We start from the raw sequence: 17,477 nt of genomic DNA on the forward strand, positions 1-17,477 counted from the left end.
GATAGTGTTTGCCAAATTGCACATCACCTCCCTGACCTGCTCCATCTTTCCATTGACTTCTCCACACGGAGACAGAGCCCAGACTCCTTCCAAAGCCCTGCCCAGTCAGCTCTGCCTGGCTCTCCAGACCATCTCCTGCCACTCCTCGCCTGCCCGTGCCACAGGGTCACGCTGGCCCTCTGCTCTTCCTGGGGTCAGGCCTCGGGCCTTCCCCCTGCATTTCTCATTTAAAGGAAGAGCTCTTTCCGTAGCCCTTCACCTGGCTCGGCCCCTCACCTCCTTCAGGTCTCTGCTCAGATGTCTCCTTCTTAGAAAACCCTTCCTGACCACCCCACCCCAGGACTCTCCATTTCTCACTCCACTGAATCGTTACCTCTAGGACTTACATTGTATTATCCCCTCTGCCCCAGTTCTGGGGTCCTGGGGAGGCGGGAGGAGGGGACTTGGTCTTGTTTACTGCTGTATCTCCTGCATCTGGAAAACCTCCTGGCTCATGAGAGATGCTGAAATATTTAGAGAATGAATGAACAGTGTTTACTGTCATCACTATAAAGTAATACATGCCCATTATAAAAAATTTTGTAAAACTCAAAAAAAATATATAAGCACACCAATATGCTAACAGTGATTTGTCTTTTTCTTTTTTTAATACTAAAAATTCTATTCAATTTGACCATAAGTAAAGCTGTTTCTTTTGCTGAAGTGCTTCCTGGGGGAGGACACGTCCAGTCCAGCCTGCGGGCTGATGCTCGAAAACCTGATGTTGGGTGGACATGGGGGTTGACAGGCCCTCAGATGATGACAGGTTCCCTGGTCCCTCCCGAGCCTTTTTAAGGGCTTATAACCCAGAGGGTCAGAGTCACTTTCTCCTCTCTCAGAAGACTTTCCTCCCAACCTGGGTTTCAGAGAACACCAGATGTGAGGATTCGGGTAGCCAGGGAAGGTTCCAGAAGGGGGCAAGGGGCACCTGGGCCAGTGTTTTCCCTGCATCATAGGAGGACAGACCGTTTTTCAGACAGAACATGCATAGTTTGGATGGTTTCCCTAAATTCTTTAACTGAGCGACTTGTTCCTTTTAATGAGCTTTACGTGCCTGTGGGTGAGGGCATTCCAGATGGAAAGTCGTCCCGGTCAGAGTCTCTGAGTGGCCCTCGTCTCAGGCAGCCTGGTGCTCTTCTTTCCCCTACATCGTGCATTTTTCAGTGCCCACACTTTGTGTGAAGGCGCACAAATAAAAATTATTTTATCCTCTTGAATCAGTTAGCTTGGGCTACCAGAACAGACTGTGTGGCTTAAATAATAGAAATTTATTTTTTCACACATCTGTAGGCTGGAAGTCCAAGATCAAGGTCCAATAGGGTTTGGTTTTTGGTAAAGACTCTCTTGCTAGTTTGCAGATAGCTGCCTTTTTGCTGTGTCCTCACATGGCACACACATACACACACACACACACACACACACACAGAGAGAGAGAGAGAGAGAGAGAGAGAGAGAGAGAGAGAGAGAGAGATTGAGGGGGAGGGGAGCTCTCCAGTGTCCCTTCCTCTTCTTATACGGGCACCACCCTATTGGATTTGGGCCCTGACCTTATAACCTCATTGAACCTCAGTCACCTCCTCACAGGCCCTGTCTCCAAATGCAGTCATAGTGGGGGTAGTAAGGTTAGGGCTTCAACATTATGGATTTGGGTGGGGACACAGTAATTCAGCCTATAACACCCCATTTCTGACATTCAGTCTGGAGCGGGGAAATGGGCAATTGTGAGACAGGGATCTAAGCTTCTGTTCCTACCTTTGACCAGTCAGATGTGTGACTTTAAACCTCTGGACCTCTGCTTCTGTAAAGTGTTTGAATTCAGTGATCTGTCTCTAAAACCTGGGCTAGCCTTGGTTTTCTATGGTCTATTTTAAAGGAGTAGAGTAGGTTAGGATCGCAGGGGAGGCATATCAAACCTTTGTTTCAATTCCCATTGTTGAAGAAGTTAGAAGTGACATCACAACTAGGCAAGAAAAATTTTAGTTGGCCGTGATACTTAGGACAGGGGGCGGAACAAGGCAGGAGGGGTATAGCAGAATGAGAGAAGGCTGAGCCTCCCAACCCCTTGGATTTTATTTTGGGAAGACTAAGGCACAGACCATTTCAGATGTTGTGTGTCTTATAGGAGATTGAGAGAATGGCCTGAAGGCTGCAGCCTCTTTAATTGTGAATGGCCTTCTGCACATTCTGCTTCTGCATCAGAGGCCAGTTTCAGCCAATGTGTAGGCTGGGACCATCCACAGACCACAGGCCTAGAAAGGCCCACCTGTTACTGTGCCACACTAGCCCTGACTCTTACAGAGGGAAGCTAACAGCCCCCTTGCTTCCTTGCCAACTCTGCTGTGCTCTTACTTGGAAAGAGCAGAGGTCCTGGCGTTGAGTATAATTCCTGTGTGCAGCCTTTTGACCCCCTGGTGGTCCGCTTTAGAAAGCTGTGTTGTCCAATGGTCTTGGATTTGAGCTCCACAAATTTCTAACCTTTTGGAGCCTTATTTCCTTTTCTGTAAGCTGGAGCATATGGCTGCCCTACAGGGTTGTGTAAGGATCAGTGCAGCACTGGCAAATGGCATCCTTGTACTATTTGAGCCTGGTATTAGCATCTTGAGAACTACTTCCAGGGGGAAATCCTTACATGGAGAGTAAAGGAGGAAGCTTCCTCAGATGATTCCAATGTGGTAACCAGGGACAAGAAACATGCGATATCCTCCAAGCACCTTAATGGCTGTACCCTCACCTAAGCCCTGGAAGACTCTGAAGCACTCATCCACCTCCAGAGGACGGGACCCAGAGGCTTGGTGCAGAGCAGGGGAGAGACATGGTACCTGCCCTTTTGGAGTTTTTTTCCCTAGTGAAGGGGCCACAGGACTCTTCTCTAGCACAGCACTTGTCCATGGAAACAGGATGTGAGCCACATATGTAATCTTAAATTCTCTAGTAGTCACATTTAAAAAAACAGCAAGTGAAAGCAATTTAAAAAAATTTAACCCAATATACCCAAGATACTGTCATTTTAACATATAATCAATATAAAAATTATTAATGAGATACTATACATTCTTCATCAGTTGGGTATATTTTATACTTAGTGCCTATATTTTATTTTAGGGTTTTTATGGTTTTGTGATTTCCATTTAAGACTTTAATCCATTTTGAGTTTGTGTGTGTGTGTGTGTGTGTGTGTGTGTGTGTGTGTGTAAGTTGCTGGTCTAGTTTCCTTTTTTTGCATGTATCTGTCCAATTGTCCTAACCCCCACTATTTATTGAAGAGACTGTCTTTATTACCATTGTATGTTCTTGCCTCTTTTGTCAAATGTTAATTAACCTTAAAGGCATGGATTTATTTCTGGGCTCTATTCTGTTCCATTGATCTATATGCCTGTTCTTGTGCCAATACCATGCTTCTTTGGTTACTATGGCCTTATAGTGTAGTTTGATATCAGGTAGTGTTTCCTCCAACTTTGTTCTTCTTTCTCAAGATTGCTGAGGCTATCCAGGGTCTTTTGTGGTTCCATATACATTTTTGTCATATTTGTTCTAGATCTGTAATATATGCCATTGGTATTTTAACAAGAATTGCGTTAAATCTGTAGATTACTTTGGGTAGCATGGACATTTTAATTATGTTAATTTTTCCTATCCATGAACATAGTATGTGCTTCCACTTATTGGTATCTTTCTCAATTTCTTTTTTTCAGTATCTTATAATTTTTCAAGTACAGGTCTTTTAGCTCCTTAGTTAAATTTATTCCTAGTACCTTATTTTTTTGTTGCAATAGTGAATGGATTGTTTTTTATTTAACTTCTTGTTCTGGTAACTTATTATTGGTATACAAAAATGCCACCAAATTCTGAATATTAATATTTTTATCCTGCTATTTTGCCAAATTCAGTTATTAGATCTAGTCATTTTTGGTGGAGTCTTTAGGGTTTTCTATATATAATATCATCATCTGCGGATAATGACAGTTTTACTTCCTTCTTACCAACTTGGATGTCTGTTATTTCTTCTTCTTGTCTGATTGCTGTGGCTAGTACTTCTAGTACTATGTTGACTAAGAGTAGTAAAAGAAGACAACCCTATCTTGTTCCTGATCTTAAGGGAAACATTTTTATTTTTTGTATTGAGTATAATGTTGGCTATAGCATTGTCATATATGGCCTTTATTATGTTAGGTATGTTTCCTCTATTCCTACTTTTCTGAGAGTTTTTTTTATCATAAATGGGTGCTGGATTTTATCTAATGTTTCTTCTGTCTCTGTGGATATGATCATATGGTTTTTATCCTTCATTTTGTTTAAGTGATGTATCACGTGTATTGATTTGCTAATGTTGTGTCAACCTTGCATCCCTGGAATAAATCCCACTTGGTCATGGTGTATTGCTGGATCTGATTTGCTATTATTTTATTGAGGATTTTAGCATCTATATCATTTAGGGATATTGGCCTATAATTTTATTTATTTGTCATGTCTTTATCTGGATTTGGAAGTAGAATAATGCTGGCCTCATAAATGAGTTTGGAAGTCTTCCTTCCTCTTGAATATTTTAGAATAGTTTAAAAAGGATATGTGTTAGTTTTTCTTTGAATGTTTGGAAACATTTGCCTGTGAAGCTATACAGTCTGAGACTTTTGTTTGTTGGTAATTTTTTTATTACTTCTCCAATTTCATAGTTATAATTGGTCTATTCACACTTTCTGATTCTTCCTGATTGAGTTTTGGAAGATTGTATGTTTCTTGGAAGTTATCCATTTTGCACAGGTTGACCAATATGTTGGCATATAGTTGTTTAAGTATTTTCTTACAATCCTTTGTATTTCTGTGGTGTCAGTTATTACTTCTCCTCATTCATTTCTGATTTTATTTATTTGGATCCTCTCACTTTTTTTCTTGATGAGTCTGGTTGAAGGTTTGTTAATCTTGTTTATCTTTTTAAAGAACCAGCTCTTGGTTTCATTATGTTTTGCACTGTTTTTATAGTTTTTATGAAATTTATTTTCACTCTTATTTTTTATTATTTCTTTTCTTTTATTACTTCTGGACTTTGTTTATTGTTCTTTTTCTAGGGTTAGATTGTTTATTTGAAAATTTTCTTGCTTCTCAAGTAGGCCTGTAATACTGTGAACTTCCCTCTCAGGATTCCTTTCACTGTATCCTGTAGATTTTGAATTGTTTTGTTCATTTTCATTTGATCCTAGGTAACTTTTGATTTCTTCCTTGATTTTATTATTAACCCATTCATTGTTTAATAATATGTTATTTAGCCTTCATGTGTTTTAATGTATTTCAGGTTTTTATTATTGTAACTGATTTCTAGTTTCATATTATTGTGGTCAGGAAAGATGCTTGATATGATTTCAATCCTCTTGAATTTATTAAGACATCCTCTGTTTCATAACATGTGGTCTGTCTTTGAGAATGTTCCATGTGCACTTGAGAAGAATGTATATTCTGCTGTTTTGGGATGAAATGTTCTGTAAATATTAAATCCATCCAGTCCAATGTCATTTAAGGTCACTGTTGCCTTGTTGATTTTTTGTCTGGAAGATCTGTCCATTGATGTCAGTGGGGTGTTAGAATAATCGATTATGACTATATTGCTGTTGATCTCTCCCTTAATGTTCACTAAGATTTTTTTTATATATATATTTAGGGATTCCTATTTTGGGTGCATATATGTTTGCATAGGCTATAGCCTCTAATAGGATCGATCCCGTTAGTATTATGTAGTGACCTTTTTCTGTTTCTTGTTATGGCCTTTGTTTTGAAGTCTATTTTTGTCTGATTTACTAGGGTTAGATTGTTTATTTGAAATTTTTTTACGTATTGCAAACCCAGCTTTTTATTTCATTTCTGTTAGTATAAATTTTTTTTTTCTATTTCTTCACTTTCAGTTTGTGTATATCTTTTGTTCTGAGGTGGGTCTCTTGTAGACAGCCTATATATTATGGGTCGTGTTTTCTTATCCATTTAGCCACCTATGTCTTTTGATTGGAGCATTTAAAGTTATTATTGATATTTTTTTATTGTCATTTTATTCTTTATACTTATGTTCCTCTATTTCTTTTTTTTTCTTTCTTCTTCTAAAATAATGCTCTTTTAACATTACTTGTAATACTAATTTGGTGATAATGATCTCCTTTAGCTATTTTTGGTGGGGGGTGGTCTGGGAAGCTCTTGGTTTTGCCTTCAGTTTTCAATGATAGCCTTGCTGGATAGAATAGTCTTGGTTGTAGGGCCTTGCTTTTCATTAGGGGCCCATTAACATTTATGGTTAGGACTGGTGGCCCTGGGAAGACACAGCTAAACCTTGACAGGTGATAATCCAATCTGCCTCTGCTTGGGAAGGAGCACAACCCGGCCACCTCAGTCATTCTCAGGCGCTCCCTTCCTTTCCCAGTCAGATGGCAGATCGTGCTGTGCAGGTCTCTTTTGTTCCCATTCTCACTGCTGTGGTCCTGGCTGCCTCATCCTCTGTCCTCATGAGCAAATCCCAACTGGTCTCCTCAGTTTCTCTCATACCTACTTCTAATCTCCACATTGCTATTCAAGATATATCCTTTTTTTAAAATTCAAATGGGATTGTATTACTCTCTTCCTTCGAATCCTCCAGAAATCTGCTATTGTCTTTAAATTAAAACTCATGATCTTCAACCAGCCCAGCACCAAGATATACCCTTTCCCAGCTTTGAAGCATTTTGCCACTCCTAAGGCTCAGATTTTAGTCTAGCTTTTATTATGCGTGTCAGACTACTTGTTGAAGCTCTGGCCAAAGCCTTTTTTAAAATAGAGATTGAATTGGTATTTTAGTACAGATGAGGTTGCAATGATCCCATGTGACAAAACAGAAAATTGCTTTGATACCACACTTACAATTTTTTTTTCTCTACTTCAGTGGTCTGTAATTTATCTTGCTAAGTTATCTTCTTTTAAGGTTATTTCAGTCTTTCTTTTTTATATAATATGTTTGTTCTGTTATTTATCCTAACAGCACTTTATTTTTTTACTATATAAATGTTTGTCTTTTTTCTCTCTTTATTGAGATATAATTGGAAGATAGCATTATTAACACTACTTTTTTTCTCATTTTTTTTAAATTAAGGTATTATATGTGTACATACCTTACCAATCCCCACCCCACCCCCACTCCCATACATGCCCTCCCTCCCCAGAGTTTTTCGTCCATTGGTTATGCTTATATGCATGCATACAAGTCCTTCAGTTATCTCTTATCTCCCCCATATCTCCCTCCCCTCCCCGCTGTAATTTGATGGTCTGTTTCTTTTATTGTCTCTATCTTTTGGTTCATCAGTTTATAATGTTCCTTATTATCCATAAATGAGTGAGATCATGTGGTGTTTCTCTTTCATTGACTGGCTTATTTCACTCAGCATAATGTTCTCCAATTCCATCCAGGTCACTGCAAATGATCAGAATTCCTTATTTTTTTATGGCAGCATAGTATTTCATTGTGTAGATGTACCACAGGTTTTTGATCCAATCATCTGCTGTTTCTCTCATACCCACGGGCACCTAGGCTGTTTTTAAATCCTAGCTATTGTAGATTGTGCATATGAACATAGGGGTGCATATGTCCTTTTTGATTGGTGTTTTTAGTTTCTTAGGATATATTCCTAGGAGTGGGATTATTGGGTGGAGTGCCTGCTCCCTGGTTTGCCTGAAATGGTATTGGTTTAATCCTATTTTCCTGGCAGAGTTATTAATTATGTCCCTTTTGGTGTCGGGAGTCCCAGTTTGGGTGATAAGTTATAACACCACATATTTTTAGAAGCATTTTTTCTCCTTACCATCTTGATTACGTATTCCTCTTTTCGGCAGCATTCTGTCAGTCTTTCTAGATCCTTTGACAAAAAGTGCCGGGCCGCTCCACTGTTGAACTTTTTCATGTTAAAAATTGCCAGCATTCTATTTTGCTTGTCCTTGAAAAAAAATCGAAGATTACTGTTTAAATACCTTCAGTGCCTTGGCCTTTTTCCTCTCATTAATTGATCCTGTCTCCACCAATTCTCTTAAGTTACTCTTCTATTTTTAGCATTTCTACCTTAATCTCCTTTCCACTTATTTTTCGACACAGCCTTACTGTTCTGCCAAATTTTCATTCTTTCACAAAATTAATTTTGCCTTATCTGACAATTTGCAACTTCAAAATTTTTACCTATAAATAGAATCCATTAGTTATTTTAGCCCAAAGTCTCTTTGTTTTGATGTAAACTCTCTGGTGTTAACTCACATTAAAATAAGCATTCCTCAGTTCCATTTTTAGCTGACTGCTTTATTTGTTACCTTTGGATCATAACATAAACTGCTCTTACTCTGATATGGAAGTATCTTCAAACAGCATTCTTTTGCTATTTTTTTGAGGAACTGCCATATTTTTACCTTAATTTTATTTTTTAAGGAATATAGGAATTTTAGCCTTTGGATTAAGATGTTGAACTCCCAAGAGTTTTAAAGATGCTTCCTCTAGTGTTTGTTTATTTATTTTTTTATTTTGGTAAATACACATAACTTAAAATTTACCATTTCCATCATTTTAAAATATACAATTCAGGGGCATTAAGTATATTCACAGTGTTGTGCAACCATCACCACTGTCTATTTCAGAACTGTTTATCCCCCAGACAGAAACCCCCCTCACACCGAGCAGGCACTTCCCACCCCACCCCAGCTCAGCACAGCCACTAACCTGCTTTCCATTTCTATGGATTTGCCCCTTCAGGACATTTTACGTAAATGGAATTGTACATTTTTTGGTGTCTTGCTTTCTTCACTTAACAAATTTGTTCAAAGTTCATTCATGTTATAGCATGCCTCATTACTTTATTCCTGAATAATATCTAGACCACTTTTTGCTTATCCACTCATCGGTTGGTCAGTTGCATGTTTATCATATATTTACTCCAAAATGAAATGAGCATTGGAGTAGGTTAAGTGCAGTGAATGGTACATGGATATTTAACATGGGAGTCTTAGTGACTGGGCATGTTGCTGACACTGCAGCATAGAGCGTGTGTAAGAGGGCATGCTTACCTCTGGTTGGATGCTGGAATCTTTTTTCTTTTTAAATTTTCTTTCTCCCCACCTTCCAACTTCTTTTTTCCCTGTTTTTTTTTATGACTAAATTTTTTATTTTTTCTTCTGGTCATTTTCCTGTGTTTGAGTATTTCATGTTTTATAATTATGATCACATTGTCAGAAAATTTTATATGCCGCTCTTTTTCATAAAATTCATTAATTTAGCAAATATCTGAATATCTATAATGTGCTGGGCACTGTTCTGGATACCTCTGGTGAATGAGTAAGAAGTACGGGTGGAATGTGATTTGAGAGTCATCAGCTTCTGGGTAATGTTTAAAGTCACGGGGCTGCTGCATAGTATTCCATGTGTAAATGCACCACAGCGCGTTTATCCACTCGTCTGCTGATGGGCTGACACAGCATGGAGGGGCCTGGAGAGACTTATGCTGAGCGAAATAAGCCACTCAGAGAAAGACAAGTATCACAGGAAGCCACTCATGTATGGGATCTAATGAACAAAATAAACTGGTGAACGAAATAGATCCAGAGACATAGAAGCATGGGACGGCCTGTGGAATCTCAGAGGGAAGGATGGCGGGAGGATGGGTGGGTGGGAAGAGATTAACCAAAGAACTTGTGTGCATATATTCATGACCCATGGACACAGACAGTAGGGTGGTGAAGGTCTGGAGGGAGTAGGGGGAGGCGGGCTGGAGGCGGTCAGTGGGGAAAAGAAACATATGTAATACTTTCAACAACAAAGATTTTTTTTTTAAATGATAAAGTCATGGGGCTGTCCACAGCCTCCTGGGGGAGAGCTTAGGGCGCTGAGGGAAGGACTCAGAACTTAGCCGCTGCAAAGGTCGGGCAGAGGAGATAGACGAAGAAGGGTCAGCCTGGAGAATCTGAGAAGCAGGAAGTGAAGGAGAAGGTCTTTGAAGGGGAGTGGCCCCTCATGTCAAGTGCTACCCAACATCCGAGTGAGGTGGGGAGAGGATCACCTGCTGGGTTAGGCAAGATGGGGTCCGCATGGAGCTCTAGAGAGGGTGTCACTGCCCAGGTGGAGTGTACTGAGGAGCAAATGATAAGATATTTCAACATACTTCTATGTCTCATATAGTCTTAACATTTTACTTAACCACTTACTGTCTTCCTACTGTGCGACATTTGCATTGTGTCCAACTTTCACTACAAACAAGACCGCAGTGAACAGCTGTGTAAACTTGTTTTTCTACTTTTAGCATCCTTTCCTTTGACGGGAGGCGCAGAAAGGAAGTTGCTGGCCTAAGAGCAGAGTACTTAAAGCTCATGTTTCATTCGCTCAGATCCCTTCTAAAAGGGCTGAGTGGTCCTCCCCCCTTCAGCAGTGTTGGAGGGGCCCCAGCACCCCGACTGCAATTGTCAGTGGGGTCCTCCCAGAACAGGTCTCTCCTCCCAGCTCAGAAGTTCTTGGACTCTTGAAGAGCATTGAATGGGAAGAACAAAGCCACATTATGGCATCAAAACAACACACAGCTCCCTAGAGTGATATGTTAGACAGAATGCAGGTGCTGGAACCACACGTAAACGTGATGCTGGTGTGTTAATCCTCTCTCACTAGGGTTCCGGTGGAACCTTAGACCAGCCATGCTGAGGGAAATACGCAGCCATCATCTCCACCTCCCATGCCTATGCATTCTTATAGAGGGGATCCGTGCTGGCATGTAAGGGAATTTCCCCTTTTCCAGTCAACACCCTGCAATCGCTCGTGGCAGCTGCCTGCTGATATCAGGGAGTGACATCTGCCCTCTCCACGTGTGCCTCGGGTGGGGCTTCACAAACATTCCAGCTTGTGGCAGAGAGAGAACAACATCCATGCTGATCACCATCACAAAATGCCCTGCCCTCCCCTTCCTATTCCTCAAAAAACACCCACCACTTTATTTTTTTTATTTTTATTTTTAAAAATATATGTTTTATTGATTTTTTACAGAAAGGAGGAGAGAGGGACAGAGAGCTATAATAGTAACGTCGATGAGAGAGAAACATTGACCAGCTGCCTCCTGCACACCCCCCACTGGGGACGTGCCCGCAACCAATGTACATGCCCTTGACCGGAATCGAACCTGGGACCCTTCAGTCCACAGACCTACGCTCCACCACTGAGCCAAACTGGTTTCGGCAAAAAACACCCACCACTTTATAGTCACTGCGTGAGCACAGTATGAGTTGTCCCTCCCGCAGTAGCAGCCGGATAAAAGGAGCGGCCCCCAGATGCTTCTGGGTGAGCTGTTTACACTGCTGGCTCCACAGTAGGGCATCTCCAGTCATCCGGCTTCATCCCAGCAGGACGGGTGTTGCTATTTGCTGGGCCTTATGTGGGAAGATGGAGTGTTGGTTGTGTCGGACATGAATAGATGTGGTTAGAGAGATGCAAAGGCCTCTCCCTCCAACTGAGTCATTTCCTGGAGAGGTCGTGGATCACCATAGACACTCCTCAGAGTGGAAGCTCCAGCTGTGGGTCACCGCAGATAACCCCCGAACCCCAAAGTGGAAGCCTCAGCAGCAGCGACAGCTCAGCAGGTGTTGAGTGTTCCAGAATAGGCAGACCCGGGTGCAGTCCTGCACTGTGACCGGCTCTGTGGCTGGAGTGGGCGACTTCTCTGAATCTCATTGTTCTCATCTGTTTAAAAACTAGAAGGATGATGTAGTACCAGCCACCTTAACATCCTGCAGGAAATCAGGCGATGATGTGTGTCAAGTGCCCAGCCTAGTGCCAGACCCTACGGGCTCAGTCAGGGTGAACCTTGTCCTTTGTTGTCCCACCCGTTCTCATTGACTCTGACTCGCTGCTCCACGTTGGTGGCTGAGACCCAACTCTTCAACCTTCTTTCTCTGTTTCCTACTTTCAGGAGGCTTTGTGAAGAGGCACGGTCAGCCTGTTTCCAAAACCTTGGGGTAAGTTCTGGGACGTTCAAGCCAGGGCAAGGGCTGGATTGGCTTTTCATGCTAACCTGACAGAACAGGTCTAGGGAACACATCTTCTTGAGGATCCTGGATCATGATAACTAAAGTGGGCGCCTATTGGGATGTGACGGGCCATTCCCCCAGCGCCTCTTGTCCTCGCCTCTGTGGATAGCCCCTGGACTAACTGCTGCTAAATGCTAAGGAAGGGGGATCTGTGGCCATATACTCTGCAGGGATGTCTAACAATCAATGCAATAGTTGAAAGACTTAAGTAAGTAGACTTAGAAGAGGCAATCTATGTGACACTTATTATGGAAGGTGAAATTATATTGGTAAGGGTAAGTAAGAGTAGCAGCAATAACAAACAAGACCCCCAATCACAAAAACAAAGGGAAAGTTTTTTGGTGGTGCTTTTTGCTTGTTTGTTTGTTTTAATCCTTTTTGGTGGTGTTATTTTTTAGAGAGTGGAAGAGAGAGGGAAAGGCAGAGAAATATCGATGTGAGAGAAACACAATCGGTTGCCTCCTGCATGCTCCCTGGGCTGGGGAGGAGCTTGCAGTTGAGGTACATGACCTTGACCTTTCAGTCCACAGGCCAATGCTCTATCCCAATGGTCAGCAAACTCATTAGTCAACAAAGCCAAATATCAACAGTACAACGATTGAAATTTCTTTTGAGAGGCAAAATTTTTAAACTTAAATTTCTTCTAACGCCACTTCTTCAAAATAGACTCGCCCAGGCCATGGTACTTTGTGGAAGGAGCCAAAGAGCCGCATAAGGCTCGCGAGCTGCTGTTTGCCCGCCACAGCTCTATCCACTGAGCCAGGGCGGGAAAATCTATTTCTTACTCCAGCAGTCTATTCCGATATTCTTAAACAGGTGGAGAGGTTTTCTATTACTTTCCAGAGAACCAGGCTCTTTCCATTTGGTGGCTCCACCATCTCCTAGTCCTTGGAGCCTCTGCTGGACCCTTGTGTCTAGCCAGACGAGTGGACAAGAGAGAGTGTGGAGCATCTCACAGGAAGTTTTATGGGTCCAGGCTAGAGATGGCATACAGCACTTCTGCTTGAAGTCTGTTGGCCACAACCCAGGCGCTTGGTCAGAACTCAGTAGAATTCGGGTGTATCCTACTTTAAGGGAGTGTAGTAAATGAAGTCTAGCTGCAGGCCCAGGAGGTAGAGGAAATAGGTTTTGGTGCCACTGATTTTTCCAGGGGATGGAGGAGGTGCATCAGAAGGGTGTTTGAGGCACACAGTTGAGAAGGCTGCCCTTTACTGGTTCCTGGCCCCATTTTAAGTGACTTGGATGGCGTCAGAGAAGAAGAGATGTGAATGGCTGCAGTGTCGGGGCTGCATTCTCTGCTGGTTTCTTTCCCGGGACAGGTTCACATCCGCCACAGTGGAGACCCGTCCTCGCCTCTGGGGAGAGTGCCCACCAAAGTTCGCCACCAAGCTGGGCCGTGCGGTGGTCAGAGAAGGGCAGATGGGGCGATTCTCCTGCAAGATCACCGGCCGGCCCCAGCCGCAGGTCACCTGGCTCAAGGTGAGGCTTCGTCTGCCCCACCTCTGGCCAGACCTGGGGACCCTGAAGGTTTAGCATTAGACCTTTGGACCAAAGGGGGTGTCTTTCTAACCAGCCCCTACTTTTTCATCCATAGGTGGTTCTTGGGGTGTCTCTGAATGTTTCATAGTCATGCATGTTCCTGCCCCTAGCTGCATTACGCTCCTTCTGTTACTCAGTCCACAAGGTCCTATAATCCACGCACACACACAACAGCATAAAACTTCTGTGGCAACGCAAACCCGACCATCTCCACAGAGTGGAATTTGAAGCCGTGGGACTAGGTTTTGATCCTCAGCTCCCTGGTTCACAAAGCATGTAATACTGGCAAGTCATTTGATCTCTTAGAACCCTGGTCTCCTTATCTGGGAGGCAGAGCTATCCCACCCACCTTGAAATACTCCATGTGGACTTGCTGTATAGATCTTTCAGGTCTGGGTGACGTGAAGGCAGAGGTGGAGGAGGAGGTGGTGGGTGGGTAAGTGGAGGCAGCAGGAGGGGGGAGTGGATGTTAAACGGAGGAGCTGCGGGGAAAACTCGGGGGTGAGGCAGGGAGAGCAGATTTTCCACAGAAGGAACTCCTGGATTAAAATGAGTGATGGCACACATTTTACCCATTTCCTGATTCTCCTGAGCTGACCCTGAGGAAAGAATAAAAGGGACAAGGAGGCAAAGGAGAACTAAAAGGAGGAATATAGGATTTTCCACTAAAAACTGGGGCTCCTTTGAAACAGGCTCTAAGCTCAACCAAACACCACACTGCATACACAGACTTGGGGTCATGGCAGTTGGGCTGTTCAATGACTACTCTTGTACAGTGTGGGGAATATGGTCAATAATCCTATATAATAAAGATGTAATATGCAAATTGACCATCACTTCAACACACAAGATGGCTGCCCCCATGTGGTCAAAGATGACTGCCTCAAGATGTCTGGCAGGGCAGTTGTGGGTGGTCAGGCCAGCAGGGAAGGGCAGTTGGGGGCGACTAGGCTGCAGGGGAGGGCAGTTAGGGGTGACTGGGCCAGCAGGGGGGGGCAGTTGGTGGTGATCAGGCAGGCAGGGGAGGGCAGTTGGGGGCAATTGGCCAGCAGGGGAGCAGATAGGGGCAATCAGCCAGCAGGGGAGCAGTTAGGCGTTGATCAGGGGAGTGGTTACGGGGTGATCAGGCTGGCAGGCAGGAGCAGTTAGGGATAGTCAGGCAGGCAGGCAGGTGAGCAGTTGGGAACCAGCAGTCCTGGATTGTGAGAGGGGTCCCAGATTGGAGAGGATACAGGCTGGGCTGAGGGACACACTCTGCCACCTACACACACACACACACACACACACACACACACACACGAATTTCGTGCACCAGGCCTCTAGTACTGTAATAACTATGTGTGGTGTCAAGTGGATTCTAGACTTACCAGGCTGATCATTTCGTAAGGCATATAAATATCTAGTCACTATGTTGGGCACCTAAAACTAACATGATAGTGTATGTCAACTATACTTGCAAACTATTTTTTAAAAGCCTGTTTTCTAAGCATGTTGACAGAACCCAGGGCAGAGGGCTCTGCTGCCCATGCCCAGGGTCTGTCCCACTAGGATTGGCTGGAGGTAGGGGGACAGAGCCAACAGGGGAGCAAGCAGGTTTCTCTGACCAAGCCACCCTCTCGCCCGCCACCCGCAGGGAGATGCTCCCCTGCAGCCCAGTGCCCGGGTGTCCATGTCCGAGAAGAACGGGATGCAGGTCCTGGAGATCCAGGACGTGAGCCAGGATGACGTGGGCGTGTACACCTGCCTGGTGGTGAATGGGTCCGGGAAGGCCTCCATGTCCGCCGAGCTCTCCATCCAAGGTAGGGCCAGGAGGCAAGTGCACACAGTCCCTCCTGGCGTCTGTACCCTCCTGGCTTGTCCATTATGCATCTCTGTGTAGCACTGTGTGTCCTATTTACAGGCCCATGAGTTCCTGGAGGCAAGGTCTTGAACCCGAGGAAGGAAGTGGGAGGTCAGGGCAGACACGGCCACCCTCCGCCCCTCACCTGTGTCTTCATCTTTTCTTGTTCAGACTTAGTTTTATGTCTCTAAATGCCAGTCCGAAGAGTGGACATGGCTAATGCCATCACCCCAAATGTAACCTGCCTTATCACCCATGCTTCACTCTGTCCTTCAAATCAACTTAACTCTGTCTACCCCACGGTCCCCCTTTTTCTTCTCCCCCAGACTGGACATTCCAGCCTCACCTTCACCCCTGCCTCCTCTTGCTATAATCATCTGTCCCTGTCAGTTCTTCCTCTGAAGTATTCACCCTTTCTTCTGTGATTTTCTCTCCCACATTTCCTCCCTTTCCCAGAAACGACTCCTCCTCACTCGCGTTACCATTTTTGGCCTAAGCATTTATCACAACCCACAGAAAGAAACGTGTTCCGCATCGCAACTCAGGACATGCTCTGTATGCAAACATATTTAACTGAAACAAGTCTCTTAAAACCATCCTGAGTTGTACCTCTTACAGTACATGCTGCTATTTTCTGTTCCGTTTGCATCATCTGGCCCGACCACGGAATCCAGCTCCGCAGCCCACTGCAGGGGCAGGGCCTGCTGCTAGGCATGGGGAGTAGAGTCTTAGCCACTCTTCCTTCACTTGCCATGACATTGAATTAGAGACCTGCTCCCTCCTGAAGTTCTTAATGACAAAATCCTATGACACATGGGATTTGTTCTAAAACACTCTCAGGAAAATCTCCATAAAACAAAGCATAGTGGTAGATAAGACTGGCAAAATATTGATATTTCCTTCATCTGGGCGATGGATTTCAGGGTTTGTCGCATCCTTCTCTCTACTATTGTATGTTTTGAAACTTTCCATGGTAAGATATAAAAAAAATAATAATAATGTGGCAGGAAAAATATATTTTTTGAGGAACTAAATAAAAACACACTTTTCCTTAACATTTTGTAGCAGGTGTTCATTAAAAAAAAAAAAAGATGATCTGGGTGGTGGCGTTTTTGAGGGCCGCATGTAAGTTAAACGGTTTAGGTTTGAAGTCTTCAGGCCATGTTTATTTTTGTTTGTCCCTCTATTGGCTCTGGCTCCTCCTGTGGCTAGAGAGCGGGACAGGTGCCATGCTGCAGGGTGACGGCAGCGGAAGCACTGATGGCCCGCAGAGCTCAGAGGGGCTTGTCAGATCAGCCCAAGAAGGTCAGGACCAGGGAAGCTGAAGGAGAGAGGGAAGTGGGGCCGTGAGGGAGGGGGCGGTGAGAGCTTAGGAGATGACAACTCTAATGGAAGAGGTTGTTGTTTTATTTCTTTCTCCTGTTGGTGCATAAAATATCCCACTAACAGTATTTCTGCCTTCTCCCTTTTTCCAGGTTTGGACAATGCCAACAGGTATGTTTATGATGATTATGTTTCCATCTAGGAATGCCCTGGATTCTGAGTCATGGGGGAGGGAGAACTGTGCGGGGTGTTGTTTTATTCCAGGTGGGGGAAGGAGAACTATTTGGGGCGTGTTTTATTTCAGGTATAGGAGGAGGGAGAACTGGGGTGTTGTTCTATTTTGGGTATAGGCGATAACTCTTTTAGGGTGTTGTTTTATTTTGGGTGTTTCCTTTCATTCTCCTCTTGTAACATGCCATCAGGTTCTGTAGCAGCCTTGCCGTCAGTACTGAGACTCTGGACTCAGAGCCACTGTCTTTCTAAGCGTCTGCTCAGAGTCCTTTCCAATCGCATCATCAGGAAGGGCATGGAGCAGCAGAGGGCTGTTGTTTCCAATTTTTGGTTGATAATCAGGTGTAGGATGTATGTATGTATGTATGTATGTATGTATGTATGTATACTGTGTGTGAGCCCAAGAATGGACAGAATTTTGGTGGTGGCAGGGACTGTTGTGGAGGGGAGTGGAATAGAC

At 43.7% G+C, this 17,477-nt stretch overlaps 1 protein-coding gene across 2 annotated transcripts in view; it reads left to right on the forward strand.

The window, feature by feature from the left end:
- MYLK (myosin light chain kinase) overlaps positions 1-17,477 on the forward strand; it is a 182,589-nt gene that overhangs the window by 53,871 nt on the left and 111,241 nt on the right. Inside the window, exons 4-7 of one of the 2 annotated variants that reach the window (XM_084871493.1) lie at positions 11,967-12,012; positions 13,404-13,563; positions 15,257-15,422; positions 16,939-16,957. In XM_084871493.1, the coding sequence (XP_084727619.1) occupies positions 11,967-12,012; positions 13,404-13,563; positions 15,257-15,422; positions 16,939-16,957 (391 nt within the window). Of the gene's footprint in view, positions 1-11,966; positions 12,013-13,403; positions 13,564-15,256; positions 15,423-16,677; positions 16,769-16,938; positions 16,958-17,477 lie in introns of those variants that run through there. The other variant, XM_084871494.1, reaches the window with a different exon arrangement.

This window comes from Pipistrellus hanaki (assembly GCF_964339955.1).
Source record: "Pipistrellus hanaki genome assembly, chromosome: 2".
In the NCBI taxonomy this organism is placed as follows: Eukaryota; Metazoa; Chordata; class Mammalia; order Chiroptera; family Vespertilionidae; genus Pipistrellus; species Pipistrellus hanaki.